General features: G+C 42.8%; 1 protein-coding gene across 4 annotated transcripts in view; it reads left to right on the top strand.

The window, feature by feature from the left end:
• The window catches only part of PHACTR2 (phosphatase and actin regulator 2), a 327,171-nt gene that overhangs the window by 32,564 nt on the left and 275,977 nt on the right, over positions 1-18,630 (top strand). The window contains exon 1 of one of the 4 annotated variants that reach the window (XM_073627414.1): positions 16,952-17,232. The exons of the other annotated variants lie outside the window; for them this stretch is intronic. Within the exon in view, the coding sequence (XP_073483515.1) occupies positions 17,220-17,232 (13 nt within the window). The 5' untranslated portion in view covers positions 16,952-17,219. Of the gene's footprint in view, positions 1-16,951; positions 17,233-18,630 lie in introns of those variants that run through there. 4 annotated transcript variants of the gene reach the window in all.

Genomic DNA, 18,630 nt, shown 5'->3' with positions numbered 1-18,630 from the left:
GTTTGACTTCAGTGGCATAAGGCAATTCAGTCAAAAGCTGATTTATCTTTCTCCATATCTTTAGTTTTTATTTGTGAGTCTCTTAAATTTACAGCAATGTTTTCTAATATGGTCAAATCTATGACAGTAAAGACACGTGATAGGCTCCCCTTGCCTCACTTGCCTGCACCTGTCATCGTCATTCTTGCTGTAGTTTCTGACATGTCTGTAGCCTGACTATTTTTTGTCACATTGAATTATAGCTACCTCATGTGTGAGATTGCTTTGATTCAATTGTCTCCTAATTCTATCAATGAAGCTTACTATATCATTTAAATTTTGACGTTTCTGTGCTATAGCTACTGAAGTTGGGTCAAGGTATTTACATTTTTTTATGAAAGCCATTTTCAAACCTGGATCATAGTCATTATCTACTCCAAATATCATTTCATAAACCTTGCAAAATTGTATTTTTTATGGTCGGTATTTGCTCACCGGTTATACATAGCAATAATTGTCGCAGTCTATCTGTCGCTTCATTTTGTTTTTCCTGACCTTCGTCATCAATAACAGGTGAATTATTTCGTTTATCAAAATTAACAGGAACCCACAATTGAAATATGTAATTGCGTTGATCATTTGATAGATTAAAATGATCTGCAAACATTTCAAATAAATCCCAATTAGAAAAAATAGTTGCCTCAAAATCATAAATAGGAAAATCTTTTAAACTTTCATAAATTGGTCATGTATTTGCAACTTTAGCTTTGCAGTTCTACATAATAAGTTTTGATTGGCACTGATGAGGCTGCATTGATGGGCACTGCACTGGTGAGCCAGGCAGCAACCAGCAAGAGGCTGCATTTATGGGCATCGGTAAGGCTGAGCTGATGGGAACCGATAAGGCTACATTGATGGGCACCAGTGAGGCTGCATTGATGGGCATTGGTGAGGTTGCATTGATGGGCACTGATCAGGCTGCATTGATGGGCAATGGTGAGGCTGCATTGATGAGCACTGGTGAGCCAGGCAGCAACCAGCAAGAGGCTGCATTGATGGGCATTGGTAAGCCTGAGCTGATGGGCACCGACGAGGCTGTATTGATGGGCACCGGTGAGGCTGTATTGATGGGCATTGGTGAGGTTGCATTGATGGGCACTGATCAGGCTGCATTGATTGGCACTGGTGAGGCTGCATTGATAGGCACTGGTGAGCCAGGCAGCAACCAGCAAATGAGCCTAAACCCCCCCCCATGATGCCGGGCTTGGGCTGGACTTATTTTAAAATGTGAGAGGTGTTATCAAATTTACTTTCAGGCTAAGGCCCCATGTCTTTTTCCCACCTAGCAACACCCCTGCAAGCTTCACTTTGTGAATGGGCCAGCTGTGGGGAGAAGGAGGAGGGGGCCGAACTTCCAGCTCACTTCGCCGCTGAAAGGAAGTGGAGGCAGACAAACCACTTCCCCTTTTGGGTGGAGCTCCGCTTTAGACACTATTGGTTCACCTGTGCTTAATTTGTCAGCTATAGTTTTTAACAACTGTAAACAGCATATTGGAACCTATCACTTTGTTTATTGTTAGATTTATTAACTTGTTGATATTGGAATACTAACACATTTTTTTTTATGTTAAGTATTTTTTGTTATCCTGACTTTATTCAACTTTGATTATTGTTAAAACTATAATATTACGTAATGAAAATATAGTAGGTACCCACCATTATAATGTTTGCCTTGGGCCTGCTTGTGCCTTAAAGAGGCTCAAATAGACATAGGTTTTCTGTTTGCACAATGAAATTAAAGTCTATAATACAGCATATAGTTGTATAAATATAAAACAACAATATCATTTTTTTAAATACAAGAACTATATATAACTAGATATGCTTCCATAGCTAGTTTTCTCCTGCATTCTGGTGGGCAAAGTCTTGATATCATTATATTTCAAATTGCTACTGATGCCTGTATAATAGATTTCCTTGGTACATTTGTTTACTTTGCTCTTTGTTCTGAAAGAGGACTTTAGGCATCAACAATAAGACAAAACTAACCTTTAGGGATGACCTGTCACTGCAGCATTCGGCATTGACAGGTTAAACACACATATCACAATAATACATGACCAGCATATGTTACCAATGACAGCAAGCAACTTCAAACTTTAAAATTCATTCTAAATAGAATTATTGTCAAATTGGCAAGATCATTTTTAAAAATGTAAAAAAGGTTTTATGTTACTTTGAACCACAGAGACTTCCTGCAGTTGTAGGTGGTTTTCATGTGTTGCCCTGGTAAGCCAGATCGTTCAGGTTTGCTCTTTCCATCACTCATGTGAAAATTAGTATAAAGCTTTATGGCCATGGTTTCATTATTTGCAATGAGGTCACGCAGCAATATTTTCCACTCTTGTACATCTAATTAATAGCATCCTCCTAACTAAAAACTGTGTTATTCTGAAGCTAAGATTCTAAGTTATTAAGAGTCCATTTACATGGGGCCCAATATAACATGCAGGTGTGGGTCCCCAAACACACACAAGGTGAGTTCAGGGACTGGCACCCGCTTGTCATTATGGGACACAGAGGCTCTGTCCGTGAAGCCGCATGTCCCAATAGACTTCTATGGATTGCCAGCATGGGGATGGCACGTAACACCTGTCTATCCCCATCCGGGGAAACTCAGACCTGCACAGGGCATGCAGTCAAGAGCCCTGTGTGAATGGACCCTAATACTGCTTCTTTTTACTATTTTCCGAAATGTGTTAAACATACCCATACCTTAAACTATCTAGATGTGCATGTATTTCAAAGTAATTTACTTTTGCTGGTTGGAAGAAACACCCAGTGAAGGGGTCCACTTTAATTCCCTACAGCAACACTTGACACTTATCCTAATCCCTAAAAAAGAATCTTAAATTGGAAATTTACCCATAACAACTTGATAAAAATGAATGTTCTTTAGCAAGGAACATAAAGATAGGTCCATATATATTTAGACACAGGCACAATTTTAGTTTTTTTCGGGTATACACCAAAACATATTCATATTATAGTTATATAATGGATATGGGCCGAAAGTGCACACGCTCAGGTTTAATTTGAGGGTATCTACATCCAAATCAGAGGAATGGTTTAGGAATTACAGCTCCTAAGAATAACCACCCCCCTTTTTCAAGGAACCAATTGAATCAAACGCTGTTTCATGGCCAGGTGTGGGCTACTCCTTCGTTATTTATTGATCAATTAAGCAGGTAAAAGGTCTGGAGTTGATTCTAAATGTAGTATTTGCATTTGGAGTCTATTGCTGTGAACCTACATCATGCGTTCAAAGGAGCTGTCCATGCAAGTGAAACAGGCCATCGTAAGGCTTCAAAAATTAGACAAATCAATCAGAGAGATAGCAGCAACATTAGGAGTGGCCAAATCAACAGTACATTCTGAGGAAAGAAGAATGCACTGGTGCGCTCAGCAACATAAAAAAGCCTGGACTTCCACGGAAGACAACAGTGGTTTATTTTCGCAGGATGCTCTCTATGGTAAAGAAAAACCCATTCACAACATCCAGACAAGTGAAGGGCACTCTCCAGGAGGTGGGCGTATCATTGTCAAAGTCTACAATAAAGAGAAGACTTCACAAGAGAAAATACAGATGGTTCACCACAAGGTGAAAACCATTCATAAGCCTGAAGAATAGCCAGATTAGACTTTGCCAAAAAAACTTCTAAAAAAGCCAGACCAGTTCTGGAAAAGCATTCTTTGATGAAACAAAAATTAATCTGTACCAGAATGACGGGAAGAAAAAAGTGTGGAGAAGGCTTGGAACAGCCCTTGATCCAAAACGCACACCGTCATCTGTAAAACATGGTGGAGGCAGGGTGATGGCATGGGCATGCATGGCTTCCAGTGGCAGCCAAATGAATTGAATGAAATGAACTGAAGACAGCTGCAGTTAGAGCCTGGAAAAGCATCAGAAAGGAGGAAACACAGTCTTTGGTAATGTCCATGGGTTCCAGACTTCAGGCAGTTGGTAATAAAGAATTCTCAACAAAATATTAAAAATGAACATTTTATTTATGATTATATTAATTTATCCAATTACATTTGAGCCCCTGAAAATGTTGAGGACTGTGTCTAAAAAATGGTTGCAGTTCCTAAAGTGTTTGTAGTTGATATTTATGTTCAACCCCTTGAATTAAAGCTGAAAGTCTGAAGTTAAATTAATTTGGATTGTTTTGTTTTAATTTTATTCTGGTGGCATACAGAGCCAAAAGTATGAAAATTGTGCCTCTGTCCAAATATATTTGGACCTAACAGTACATTTCACATTAATAATTATGCCACCAAAATGAGTGTGTGCTATAAATTGCCTCCAGCATTGTTCCTGGTTCTCCTTGCCAGAGGCTGCCATTTTGCTAAAGCCCAGAGACCCTGAGCAGCATTTAATCATTTGGCTGTCAGCAGATCAGCCTCTACATTTTCCACACAATACTAAAAATGGAGAACAACTGAGCATGTTTAGAACAGGGTGAGAAAACATATTAGTGGATTTTAAACACTACAGGCACTTATTTTTAATGTTTTTCTCAGCTATACCTGCAAAAGGAGACAGCATAGAGTGATCTAGCAGGGCTTAGTTTTCTGACTAAAGTTCCAGATGGGATGCTGATTGTGCTGCCCCAACGGGGCATACAATTTGTATAGATTGTTCCTTAACCATTTTCTATGGATGTCTATATTTAATTCACATGCTGCCATCTAGTGACCTTTTGTGGTAATGCACTTGTTTTCTTATGTTCCTTTTCCCTGATGTTATGACACACTTCCTTTGTATGTAATGCTCCACCCTTCTTCCTGAGATTGTACTTCCTGTGTCATGGATGCAGCTAAAAAGCCACATGTAGCAGGACACATGTATTCTGCATAGTAAGCTACAGACAATATCATCTTTTGACCGCATAAATACCACAACCTATTCATCTGTTGTATCCTGTCATCTGCTGTAACCTGATGTTCAGAATAAAAGCACCTCTGTGGATGGAATCGGTATTTGGTGAGTTCAACCAATCTTAGACTGTCCTCAGTGATTATATCTTATACAGGCCAGGCATAGAGTTCTCACAAGGAATAAATCTCTTCACAACAATCGGAGTCAGAATAGTCCAAAGATGTATAGAATTCCCACAGCCTGCTGTGTATATGTGTGCGCCTGATCTGCAATCAAGCTCAGTGCCATCAGCCATCTTGTGAAGCACGTGGTCGCACAAGTTTTGCTGCACCTCATGTGAATGTTAAAAACAGTTTCTCTACATTGAACTGTGTTACCCCACCTGTCTAAGCTGCTGTTGGTCTTCTTAAAGAGACACAACCATTTCTTGCAAAAACGTGAAAAATGTCTAGACAAGACTCTGAGCACCCTTTTGTGGCTGAACCAACGTAGATTCATCATGCCTCTGAACCCGCAGATGTACAGGGAGCAGACTATGCAGATATTGCAGAACATATTGTAAGACCCAAACGTGCAATAAAACCTACACAGAAAATCAGAGAAAACTATGAAACCACTAGAGATGAGTTCTCCAGCAATCTGTCAGACTTATGGGACAGAACTTCACACTGCATGTCTGATTTGTCACACTTTAACGATCAACCAGCTGAACTAAGAGATGCTACAGATCACTTATCTGCCGCGTATGAATGCTACCAGCCGCTGTTTGCAAAATACACAGCTTTCTTGCAGGACTGTAATATAGAGGACTCTTCAGAACTGACCAGGGTTGATGCACTAAACCAACAAACGGATCTCTTATTACAAAAGGCCTAGTGTAAGGCAGAACTCCGCATTGCTCAACTACAGGAGACCAGTTCTCATACATCCACATCAACCAAGCACACTGCACGCTCTTCTAGATCCTCTCTCTCCAGAAGTTCAACATTAAGTGACAAGCTAATAGAAGCCCGTGCAAGTCTGGAAACAAATAAAGTGCAAAGTTAATTTGCCAGAAAGGAAGCTGAGATAGCAGCTCAACAAGCAGAGGCAGATTCCCAATTAAAGACACAAAAGGCAAAGAGGAAAGCTCAACAAGCAAAGGCAGATTCCCAATTAAAGATTCTGCAAATGGAAAAGGAGGAAGCAGTTGCCCTAGCAAGGCTGAGAGTCCTCGAACAAGCGATTGGAGAAAGTGCTAACTCAGACTGGTCCATCCCAATGTAACTGCAAGACCCAGTTGAACGCACCAGTGAATATGTACTAAAGCATAATGTTTGCAACGATACACAGTTATCTCCTGTACGTCTTACTAACAACACTGTTCTGACTCTCAACACAGAGACCTCTCAGCTCCAAATGCCTGAGCCTCTTCAAGTCTAAAACACAAGTGCATCTATGTACCAAACCGCATCACCTCTTGCTGACAACAAGGTGACTTCCAGTGACAAGCCACAGCCAGCACAAGCCTTAGGTACTACACCACAGTTAAACACTCTTGCAACATCATTCATCCTGGTAAACCTCACCTTACTTCACCAGAGAACTTTCACACCCGAGGGGTTCCACAAGTTACCTTGGCAACAAAGAGTGAGAGATCAGACTTGAATGACTTTGTCAGATATATGGTACGCCGTGAGCTCATTAACACTACCCTCTCAAGGTTTGACGACTGTCCGGAGAGCTACAGGGCCTGCCATTGCTGATCTCAACCTTACTACCAAGTAGGAACTTGATTTGCTCATAAAGTGGCTGGGGCCAGAATCTGAAGATCGTGTTAAAAGACTGATAACAGTGCATGTAGACCACCCAGATGCAGGTCTTGTTGCTGCATGGGCAAGACTTGAGCAAGCCTATGGTAGCTCTGAAGCCATAGAAATCACTCTATTCAGAGACTGCAAAACTTCCCAAAAATAGGGAACAAAGACTATCGCAAGCTCCAAGATCTGAGTGATCTTCTCATGGAACTGGAGTTGGCAAAGACAGACCCACGTCTACCTGGACTAAGCTTCCTGGACACTGCTCATGGTGTCAATCCAGTGGTGTCTAAACTGCCTTATGGCCTGCAAGAGAAATGGGCACAACAAGGCTTAAGGTACAAAAGAGACTATAACGTATCTTTTCCTCCATTCGCATATTTTGCAGGTTCATCAGTAAACAAGCCTGGATGAGAAACGATCCCAGCTTCAGCTTCAGTGAACCCAACGTGCCTGATTCATCATCATCATCTTCATCAAGGATAACATAGCAGCTAAAAGTAGAGACTTTAATAGAGTAATATCTGTTAAAAGGACAGACATCTCACCAACCGTATCCTCTCCTGCTCACCAGAGTGATTCGGGTGATAGAGATAAAGACCCTAATTGTCAGTGCCCTATTCACAAGAAGCCTCACCCTCTAAAGAAATGTCGCTTAGGGCAAAGACGCTACAAGAGCGCAGGGAGATTCTTCAGAAACTTGGAATATGCTACAGGTGCTGCGCTTGTTATGGACATTTTACTAAAGACTGTAAAGTTGTCATCAATTGCACAGAATGCAGTAGCGACAGACATTTTACAACTATGCATCCGGGCCCACCCTGAGACAATTCACAGCAGCCTCCTTCCTCCAGTCCTCCACACCATTATTCAGTTTTTATTGCAGGTTGCAATGTCAGGAGTATAATGGATAAATTGCCACCACATCCCCAATAATTTAACATCTAACAAATACTTCCCTACTACAGATAGGGGGAGGAGGAGGAACTGGAGTGGATGGGATTTTTAAGGTGGGTGATCTCCTAAAGAAATAAAGTTTCTTACACATATATACATTTATGTTTTGTATCTCCTTTTATGTTTGATCCTGTTTCTAACATTTGTACGTTTGTTATGGCCAGTGCTGTCAACCACCAGTATTTTTACTGGCAGCCAGTAAAAATTGGCACTTTCTTCTGCCAGTAAATGGCAGTGACAGCAAAAGGTTGCTAGTAAAAAACATGGCTGTGACGCTTGGCTTGGAACTGGCCAAGACTATCCGGATACCTGCTACAGTGTGTTTGGTGGGTCTGGCGGAGCAGGGTGGATATATATCAATGATTTTTTTAAAAATGGATTGTTTTGATTTAAATCTGATTTTTTTAAATTTAAATCTGATTTATATTAACACCTGGGCTCCTCCCAGGTGTTGTCACTTCTGGTCGCGGCCAAGACCGGAAGTACCCATTTTACTGCTGATTTTCGAGTTTCTATATGTAAGTTACTACATGTGTGTTTTGAAATAAATCTTTTTAAATACTACACAATGAAACCACCCTTCTTCCTTATTACATGCCCTCACCATACTTATTGAACCCAGAGACCGAGGCCTGAACATTCCGTTTTTGCTGAGGCAATCGCTGGAGGTCGATCGATTGTGGGAAGTCAGCTTCTTCTGTTTACCTGAGCTTGACTTGACCCGTAGGGGTCTCTACTAAAGGTGATAGGCAGGGGGAAACGACTGGCGCACTCTCGGATGGTGATTGGATGAAATGATCATCGATTGTTTTTTTTGCACATGCACTTTTCTATATTTTTGAATTGCTTCAGGAAGATTTGACTTTTCTTGCCTTATTGGAGCTGGATCATACTGTGTTGCTATTTTTCTTGGACATTGCACTTCATTTTGCTGTTTGCACTTGTGTTAGAATATTGGATATTTATAATTTGTATTCACTGGGCTGTGTCACATTTGCACCTTCAAGATATATTGCACTTTAGAATTTAATTTGTCTTGTTAGCATTATTGTTATCATTCATTGAAGTTTGATACACACTTATGCTGCAGTATCGCCACATTCATTTTGGCTTCTTGCTGACAGCCTTATGAGATTGGGTTATGTTTATATCAAGTATTTTTCACTTTATTGAAGATCCACTATTTTGTTTCACATTGTTGTGACTCATTTGTGTGAGCTTGTTATATTTCAGAGTCATTTCCTCCTGGTGCATGACAATGCCCGGCCTCATGTAGCGAGAGTATGCAGTCAGTTCCTGGAGGATGAAGGAATTTATACCTTTGAATGGCCCCCACGCTCGCCTGACCTAAATCCAATAGAAAACCTCTGGGACATTATGTTTCAGTCCATCTGACGCCACCAGGTTGCACCTCAGACTGTTCAGGAGCTCAGTGATTCCCTGGTCCAGATCTGGGAGGAAATACCCCAGGACACCATCGGTCATCTCATTAGGAGCATGCCCTGATGTTGTCAGGCATGCATACAAGCACATGGGGGCCATACAAACTACTGAGTACCATTTTGAATGGACTGAGCATGCTAGTCCATTTCAGAAAAATGGACTAGCCTGCTGCATAATTCTTTCACTTTGTTTTTCGAGGGTGTCTTTAAATCCAGCCTTTTGTAGGTTAAAAATTTTAATTTCCATCAAACGATGTGGCATCCTTTCATTCCTAACACATTACCCAGTTCATATCAATATATATACCCAGCATGATATTTTTCCCTATTGAGATCTGATGTGTTTTCAAAGTGTTCCTTTAATTTTTTTGAGCAGTGTATAAGAGAAAGAGAGAGAGACCCTAGAGGGCCGCTGGATTTTGTGTCCCCCTATTCCTGCACAACCAGGCAACATGCATTTTCCAACTTGAATCCAGACACAGAAACCAGTCCATGGGCTTGTTTTTGTTGTTTTATTGAGGGAAACAACTTGGATGGGAAGAGGGATAATGGGATGCCCAACTTGACTTGGTAAAACAATTTGAGGACAAACTTCTTTTACTGTGTACACAGTACAGATCCTGCATTGTACTCCCTCTGGGATAACAGCAGTTTCTCATGGATCAGTCGCAGTTTCCTCTTCCTCTCCTCAGATGTTCTATATCCCCTTGGGTGAATATAGCAAAGTTCCCACATTTACAGGTGCTCTGTATCCACTCGGTGACGCTAGCAGAATATTTACTGTTTGCAGGAGCACTGTGCCCCCTTGGTGGAAATAGCAAGATCCCAGACTGTATGTAGGAGCGTTCTGTCCCCTAAGTAGAAACTCACTGTATGTAGGAGTGCTGTGCCTCCTTAGTAGAAACTCACTGTATGTATGAGCACTGTGTTCCCTTAGTAAAACCTCACTGTATGCAGGAGCGCTGAGTTCCCTTAGTAGAAATAGCAAGATCCCAGCCTGTATGTAGGAGTGCTGTGTCCCCTTAGTAGAACCTCACTGTATGTAGGTGCACTGTGTTCCCTTGGTAGAAATAGCAAGATCGCAGCCTGTATGTAGGAGCGATTTGTCCCCATAGTAGAACCTCACTGTATGTAGGAGTGCTGTATCCCCTTAGTTGAACCTCACTGTATGTAGGAGCGCTGTGGCCCTTTAGTAGAACCTTACCATACATAGGAGCGCTGTGTTCCCTTAGTTGAACCTCATTGTATGTAGGAGCACTGTGTCCCTTTAGTAGGACCTCACTGTATGCAGGAGCACTGTGTCTTCTTAGTAGAACCTCACTGTATGTAGGAGTGCTATGTCCCCTTAGTAGAACCTCACTGTATGTAGGAGTGCTGTGTCTTCTTAGTAGAACCTCACTGTATGTAGGAGTGCTATGTCCCCTTAGTAGAACCTCACTGTATGTAGGAGCGCTGTGTCCCCTTAGTTGAAGCTCATTGTATTTAGGTGCACTGTATCCCCTTAATAGAACCCCACTGTATGTAGGAGTGCTGTGTCCCCTTAGTAGAACCTCACTGTATGTAGGAGCGCTGTGTCCCCTTAGTAGAACCTCACTGTATGTAGGTGCACTGCATCCCCTTAATAGAACCTCACCGTATGTAGGAGCACTGTGTCCTCTTAGTTGAACCTCACTGTATGTAGGAGCGCTGTATCCCCTTAGTAGAACCTCACTGTATGTAGGAACGTTGTGTCCACTTAGTAGAACCTTACTGTACGTAGGAGTGCTGTGTCTTCTTAGTAGAACCTCACTGTATGTAGGGGTGCTGTGTCCCCTTAGCAGAACCTCACAAAGTCCCAACACCTGTAGAAAATTTCCCTACAGCCTAGTGAATGAGGTGAAGCTTGGATGAATTCCATCATCCCACCATGTGTAGCTAAAAATGCTGTTTTTTTCTTTTTTAATTCTTTGCTCGTGGTTGGGTATTCTTTGCATCCACTAAGCTCTGGGGTCAATTCCCTTACAAAGTGTAACTTCCCTCGCAAAGTGAGTAGCGTAGTTGACTTCAGTTAATCAGCCCCAAAAAATACACCTTAAAATGACAAGTTAGCAATGGCAGCTTCCGGATTTTTAACCTGAAGATTACGTTTAAATGCTCTCTCCCCAACAATGGCACATATAGAGGTCTTTCACATATAGTGGCACAAATGGAAGGTGAGGAAACCTAACAACAAATTATTACATGAAAGCACATCATTGCTAATCAGAAGAATAAAGAAATATCATGCCCTATATAGGTGAATGATAACAACAAAAAACTAAGGGCATAAGAAAACAATATCCATGGTTATGAAGTTGTTTTCAATATATGGTGGAAAAAACAGCATGCGTTGTATATAATGTGGTGTGGTGAGAGCTATGTGTCACTTTTATAGAGAGCCAAGAATAGGCCTGGAACAGAAGTGCAGCTTAAGTGCAGGGCAGGGCCCTACATGACTGGGGTTGGCGGGTAGGCTGTTCTGGTCGGTTTGAGTCTTACCAAGGGGTTTCCTCATTGGGTCAATGTGTGTGTGTGGGGGGGGGGGCGGAGGGGCGTGGCCAGGTGTGGCTGGGTGTGGTCCCAGGGGTCTGGTAATAGGGCTCAGTAGGGGGACAGCAGTGCAGAGCGTACATCTAGAAGGAGACGTTTTCCCCTGGCTGCTGCACTACCCCCTCCCTTTGGTTTCCAGCATGGAGGACATGGACAAGATGCTTGGGCAGCTGCGGTCAGCAGCCCTGGCAAATGGCCCTCAGTGGCTGAACTCACAGCTGGCAGCTGTGCTATAGGGGTCAAGGCAAGGCATTGCTACACCTGCTCCAGCTTCACCTCGTGCTAGGAGGGCCTCCTGCGCACTTCAGTCCTGATGCTACCCCTACGGTGAGCCGCCGCCCTGGGTGCCCAATTTTGGACCCTCCAGCCCCCAGGGCGAAGAGACCTGCTCCTCTTTCCTGAGTCCAACGGGACCCTACCAAGAGGGTGCCTGGCATCCGGGCGGTATCGCGGCGTGGGAGAACGGCAGTTACTGGCGCGAGCCTTGCTTCAAGGGCGGCCCCAGCCTCCATCGGGAGAAGCGGAGGTTTCACTGGAGAAGGCGCCGTTCGTGGATCGTGGGTTTCCGATTCATGCTATTCTTCTGAATGAAGAACATCCAACCTGGATATAAAATAGTCTAGTAACATTCAATTTTGTCAATGTTCCCACAGAATAAATGTATATGCAGTTTCAAAAGATGAATATCCCTGCAAAGGTGGAGGTTAAGTCAGCTTTAAAAGGAATGTATTTTCTTTTATTAATTTTTTTCTTAGATGTACTTGTATTAAAAATCAGCTTGACATTGATAAGCTTGTCAGTCTGACCTTTCATAAAACCTTATTTCTATCATTTAAAATTATATTTGCATATGGGGGTAGCCATATTTACTCAATACTGTGTTCCAGGATTTTTCTCTTCTGCAGTTCAGTTAAACTTACAGGTCATGTCCACTCCCAGACTGTGAATGAACAGTGAAAGGAGAAGCAGCAGACTCATGAGCTCATCTCTCTTTCATTCTGCTATCTATTCTTATTAGCAAGCTTATTGCACTACAACAGACCTGATTGGCTGCTTCTCCCTTTCCTAGTCTGGACTCTGCAGTGCGGGGACTGTAAAAGGATACAATCAGATCCAGTGGCAGCTGGTGCTCAAAATTTTTTTGGGGGTGCAAACAAACTGAAAAATACTGAAACCCCCCCAGCCTCACTGTCAAATGCAGGCATTGTGCCCATCAAAAGCAGCCACTTGTGCCCATCAAACACAGCCACGTGTGCCCATCATATGCAGCCACTGTGCCCATCATATGCAGCCACTTGTGCCCATCATATGCAGCCATTGTGCCCATCAAACGCAGCCACTTGTGCCCAATAAACGCAGCCACTTGTGCCCATCAAATGCAGCCACGTGTGCTCCTCATATGCAGCCACTTGTGCCCATCATATGCAGCCACTTGTGCCCATCATATGCAGCCATTGTGCCCATCAAACTCATCCACTTGTGCCCATCGAATGCAGCCACTTGTGCCCATCAAACGCAGCCACTTGTGCCCATCAAACACAGCCACTTGTGCCCATCATATGCAGCCACTTCAAAAGAAAACTGGATCTGATACAATCAGATCCAGTGGCAGCTGGTGCTCAAAATTTTTTTGGGGGTGCAAACAAACTGAAAAATACTGAAACCCCCCCCCCCCAGCCTCACTGTCAAATGCAGCCATTGTGCCCATCAAAAGCAGCCACTTGTGCCCATCAAACACAGCCACGTGTGCCCATCATATGCAGCCACTGTGCCCATCATATGCAGCCACTTGTGCCCATCATATGCAGCCATTGTGCCCATCAAACACAGCCACTTGTGCCCATCAAACGCAGCCACTTGTGCCCATCAAATGCAGCCACGTGTGCTCCTCATATGCAGCCACTTGTGCCCATCATATGCAGCCATTGTGCCCATCAAACTCATCCACTTGTGCCCATCGAATGCAGCCACTTGTGCCCATCAAACGCAGCCACTTGTGCCAATCAAACGCAGCCACTTGTGCCCATCATATGCAGCCACCTGTGCCCGTCATATGCAGCCACTTCAAAAGAAAACTGGATCTGATACAATCAGATCCAGTGGCAGCTGGTGCTCAAAATTTTTTGGGGGGTGCAAACAAACTGAAAAATACTGAAACCCCCCCAGCCTCACTGTCAAATGCAGCCATTGTGCCCATCAAAAGCAGCCACTTGTGCCCATCAAACACAGCCACGTGTGCCCATCATATGCAGCCACTGAGCCCATCATATGCAGCCACTTGTGCCCATCATATGCAGCCATTGTGCCCATCAAACGCAGCCACTTGTGCCCATCAAACGCAGCCACTTGTGCCCATCAAATGCAGCCACGTGTGCTCCTCATATGCAGCCACTTGTGCCCATCATATGCAGCCACTTGTGCCCATCATATGCAGTCATTGTGCCCATCAAACTCATCCACTTGTGCCCATCGAATGCAGCCACTTGTGCCCATCAAACGCAGCCACTTGTGCACATCAAACGCAGCCACTTGTGCCCATCATATGCAGCCACCTGTGCCTGTCATATGCAGCCACTTGTGCCCATCATATGGAGCCACTTGTGCCCATCAAATGCAGCCACGTGTGCTCATCATATGCAGGCACTTGTTCCCATAATATGCAGCCACTTGTGCCCATCATATGCAGCCATTGTGCCCATCAAGAGCATCCACTTGTGCCCATCGAATGCAGCCACTTGTGCCCATCAAATGCAGCCACTTGTGCCTATCAAAAGCAGCCACGTGTGCCCATCATATGCAGCCACCTGTACCCATCAAATGTAGCCACCTGTGCCCATCAAATGCAGCCACTTGTGCCAATCAAATGCAGCCACTTGTGCCCAAACGCAGCCATTTGTGCCCATCAAATGCAGCCATTCCATGCCCCTCACTTCCTCCTCACTGTATTTGATTGACAGCAGCAGGAGCCAATGTTGACAAGCAGTTATTGGCTTGTACAGCATCTGATCAAGCCAATCTTAGTTTGATCAGATGCTTTGGAGGCCAGAGGAGAGATCAGGTGTCTAAAAGACACCTGATCTTTCCATGAAGAGGATCTGTCACAGCCCATCCTATCACAAGGGATGTGTTAAAAAAATCAATCTAAATAAAAAAATTGAAAGTGCATCATGCGCAAATTCGAACGCACATGTAGGTCTAGCACGCATATGTAAACAGTGAACACACCACACATGTGAAATATCACTGTAAACGTGTAATGCTAAATTGGTAATCTGTAAAGGCTTTTAAAAGTCACCTATGGAGATATATAGGTGCCGCAGTTTGGCACTGTTCCATGGGCATATGCAATTTTAGCATGACATGTTAAGTATCTATTTAGCCATCTTTTATATTTTACCTTAAATTGGGTATTATATTGTGTTTGTGTTCACTAAAATTCATTAAAGTGTACTCTTTCCAAAAAATTTGCGTTTGAAAAATCTCTATGCAAAATTCGTGTGACATAAAAAATTGCAAAAAACACCCACCATTTTATTCTCTAGGGCCTCCGCTTAAAAAAAATATATATAAATATATAACGAGTTCTAAGTCATTTTCTAGCAAGAAAAGAAAAAGGATGATTTTTACATATATGAGAGAAACCTCCTTTCGTGTTGTGAGCTCTGCTTGTCTGCTGATCAGTTCTTTCCACAACTTCCTGGATTCCCTGCATGCTTTGCAGTCTCTCCCCTGCTGTTTACGTTCAATTTTTAAGAACGACATATCCCATGGTACTTTGCTGTGTCCCTGTACTGACTCCGTCTTCTGAAACTCCTCCTCTAAGCACCTCTGTAGTTTAGAAGGCGGGCTCTATGAAATGTGTGACAAAGCAGTGCCTAATCACAGGGCATAGTGACTGCATGGCAAAGAATTCAAGGAAGTAAATTTGTGGGGATCTTCGCAGTGAGTTTACGAACTTTATGATCATCCAGATTAACAGGAGTAGGCTAGAAATAACTGAAAACAAAAGGTGGAAATTAATATATGATTTTACATTTTAAACACAAGTACAAATAAAGATAAGCACTGTGATAATAAATAAAAATACAAGCTCCCTTAACCACTTGCCGCCCGCGCTATAGCCGAAAGACGACTGCAGCGCGGGCTTAAATTGCTGGAAGGGTATCGGTAGACGTCCTCATTTCTCGCGCTTCCCGCGTACCCCCTGGGGCACGCGAGCGGCGTGCTCTGTGATCGCTGGGTCCATGAGACTTGGCTGATCATAGATCGGGTAAAGGGCCAATCGCAGCAGGCTCTTTACCACGTGATCAGCTGTCAGCCAATGGGCTGACTGTTAGAGGGAGTTCGGTCCCCTTAGCGCTCGATTGTGCTGCAAATCAGTGCCATCTATCAGCGCCCACCAGTGCCACCTATCAGTGCTCATCAGTGCCACCTATCAGTGTCCATCAGTGCTGCCTATCAGTGCCACCTCTCCGTGTCGCCTTTCAGTGCCCATCAGTGTCACCTATCAGTGTCCATCAGTGCCACCCATTAGTGCAGCCTCATAAGTGCCTCCTGATCAGTGCCCATCAGTACTGCCTCATCAGTGCCTATCAGTGCCCATCATTGCTGCCTCATCAGTGCCCATCAGTGCAGCCTCATCAGCACACATCAGTGAAGGAGAAAAATTACCTGTTTGCAAAATGTTATAACATAAATTGTAAAACCTTTTTTTTTTCAAATTTTCTGTCATATTTTGCTTGTTAGCAAAAAAATAAAAACCCCAGTGGTGATTAAATACTATCAAAAGAAAGCTCTATTTGTGTGAAAAATATAATAATAAAAGATTAGTTTGGATACAGTGTTGCTTGACCGCGCAATTGCTATTCATAGAGTGACAGCACTAAAAACTGAAAATTGGACTGGGCAGGAAGGGGGTATAAGTGCCCAGTAAGCAAGTGGTTAAAATGCAGTGTATGCTCAATGTAAGCATAGGATTAAAAATACTGAATTTCTGGGGAAAATTCTTCCATTTGTTATAGAAGGTGCGAAACACAAGCATTTCATCTTCATTATTTCACTTTGCCTCCATTGTGTAGTGAAATCACAATCCTCACCAACAATTTAGCTTGCTGTCTCTTTGCGCAGCCAAGCAGCCCGTGATTGATTGCTTTTCTTTTTCATCCTCGAAACCATTAGGCGTTCATGTTTTATCCTTCGGATACCTATGTTTAGAATCGACTTCTCTGTGATAATAGTGAGGACTGGGAGGCAGCCTCCTTCAGCTCCCCCCTCCCCTACGATGCTAGCTCAGAATAGAACTGAATCCATGGGGCTTCAAGTACCTCCTCAATAGATTTAGACTGCCTTAGTCAGCCTATAATGGAGCTAATGGCTGTTTTGTCATCCTTGGAGCTCTAAATTTTCATTGTGGTGTGTCTGCTGCTGTTGAAGGAAGAAGTCTGTGCACTGTCACCAAGGAAGGGCAGGAAAGGGCAGTGAGACCACTTAGAGGCATCTATTCTGTACATCTGGGATACTTGAAATCACAGGCATATGGAAGAAACTGGTAAGTGCAAGAGTGCAATGTGCATGCCAGGTGACAACGCCACACGCTGTACAAGTGTGTGGCAGTCCATTTTCTCCACTTTCACATTTCACACCTTAAAAGGAATTTATTATAGTATCAGCAAATGAATTCATCATAGTCTTAGTGTTGGTAGTGTTCACAGCGAGGTGGATTGAATGCTGTTTTCAATAGAGAAATTCAACTGGCTTGTTTAGTAACAAGCACATTGCAGTAACCTATAGCAACCAATTAGCAATGATCCTGCTGGTGAACAGTTATATTTGCTTTGGTCGCTATGGTGAACGAGTGCCATTCAGCAATATTGCCGAATGGTAAAATCAACCTTAACACATACAAAGTATTAAAGCGATGTTATTGCTACTGAGAGTTTGCAGGGCAGTAATCATAGCCGGTGGGCTACTCGAACTTTGCACAGTTCTTGTTAAATAAGCCGATATGCAATATTATACTACGTATATCAGTTTGTTTTTTATGTAGTACATTAACATTGCATCTGTTCACGAGGTTTATGGGTTCGGAAGACATTTTTACGTCATTTTCTGCATTATGGGTCAATTAAATGTGAAAAAATATGTTTTGAGAAATTCCGGTAACAGGTTAAGCCCTTAGACTAACACAGATAGCTTAATTCACAAAGCTGACACACCAGGATATAGATCCTTATTTTCATAAAAAGTGACAGTTATTTTCAGCTGATTCCAGTGAGAGTAGCATGAAGATTTCCCATTAAAATAACCGTCACATGGCTAAAATAAATATTCTTCTCTATATGTTAAAGCTTGTGTTTTGAGCCTAAAGAATGCCTGGCGATCGTTTTTTTAATTCTTTATGCTAATCAATGCCATTCCACAAATGGTTTGGGACCCATAATTTTTGATGTGTCAGTGGGATATAATAAGCAGATACTGAGCAGGATGGGAGGCTGGGAGCGTAGTGCCAGCTGCACTCTGTGTCAGCCACAAAGATATTAATTGTCAGAGTGATGGGGATGGGGAGCTCTGATTTGTCACAGATGTGATAGTGAGAAGAAAGCTACATACATGCTTCATACATAAGAACCAGGTAAGCCCGGAATTACATTACAGAGATGAATCTTCTATTCGTATAAATAATGTTATAGTTTAGATTTTGCAGGGTTGTGTGGGTGGGGTTGATTGCTACAAGTTTAGCTTCCTAATGCTGCACTGATGCAGATGGGATGGGAGAATTTCCACCACCAATATAATAATTCTTATCCATGGAAAATTCAGTAGGTGTAAGTTTAAATACTGTTGTTTGGCCTATTCAGCAGAATTTTTTTTTTTTTCTGTATAGTTGGATCCCTGTGCTTTTTCATCTATAGCAATTACATTGGTCATGGATAATAATACGTGTGTG

This window comes from Aquarana catesbeiana, linkage group LG04 (genome assembly GCF_042186555.1).
Source record: "Aquarana catesbeiana isolate 2022-GZ linkage group LG04, ASM4218655v1, whole genome shotgun sequence".
Taxonomy (NCBI): domain Eukaryota; kingdom Metazoa; phylum Chordata; class Amphibia; order Anura; family Ranidae; genus Aquarana; species Aquarana catesbeiana.
Note: the sequence above shows the minus strand (reverse complement) of the source record. Positions and strands in the feature narration are given on the sequence as shown.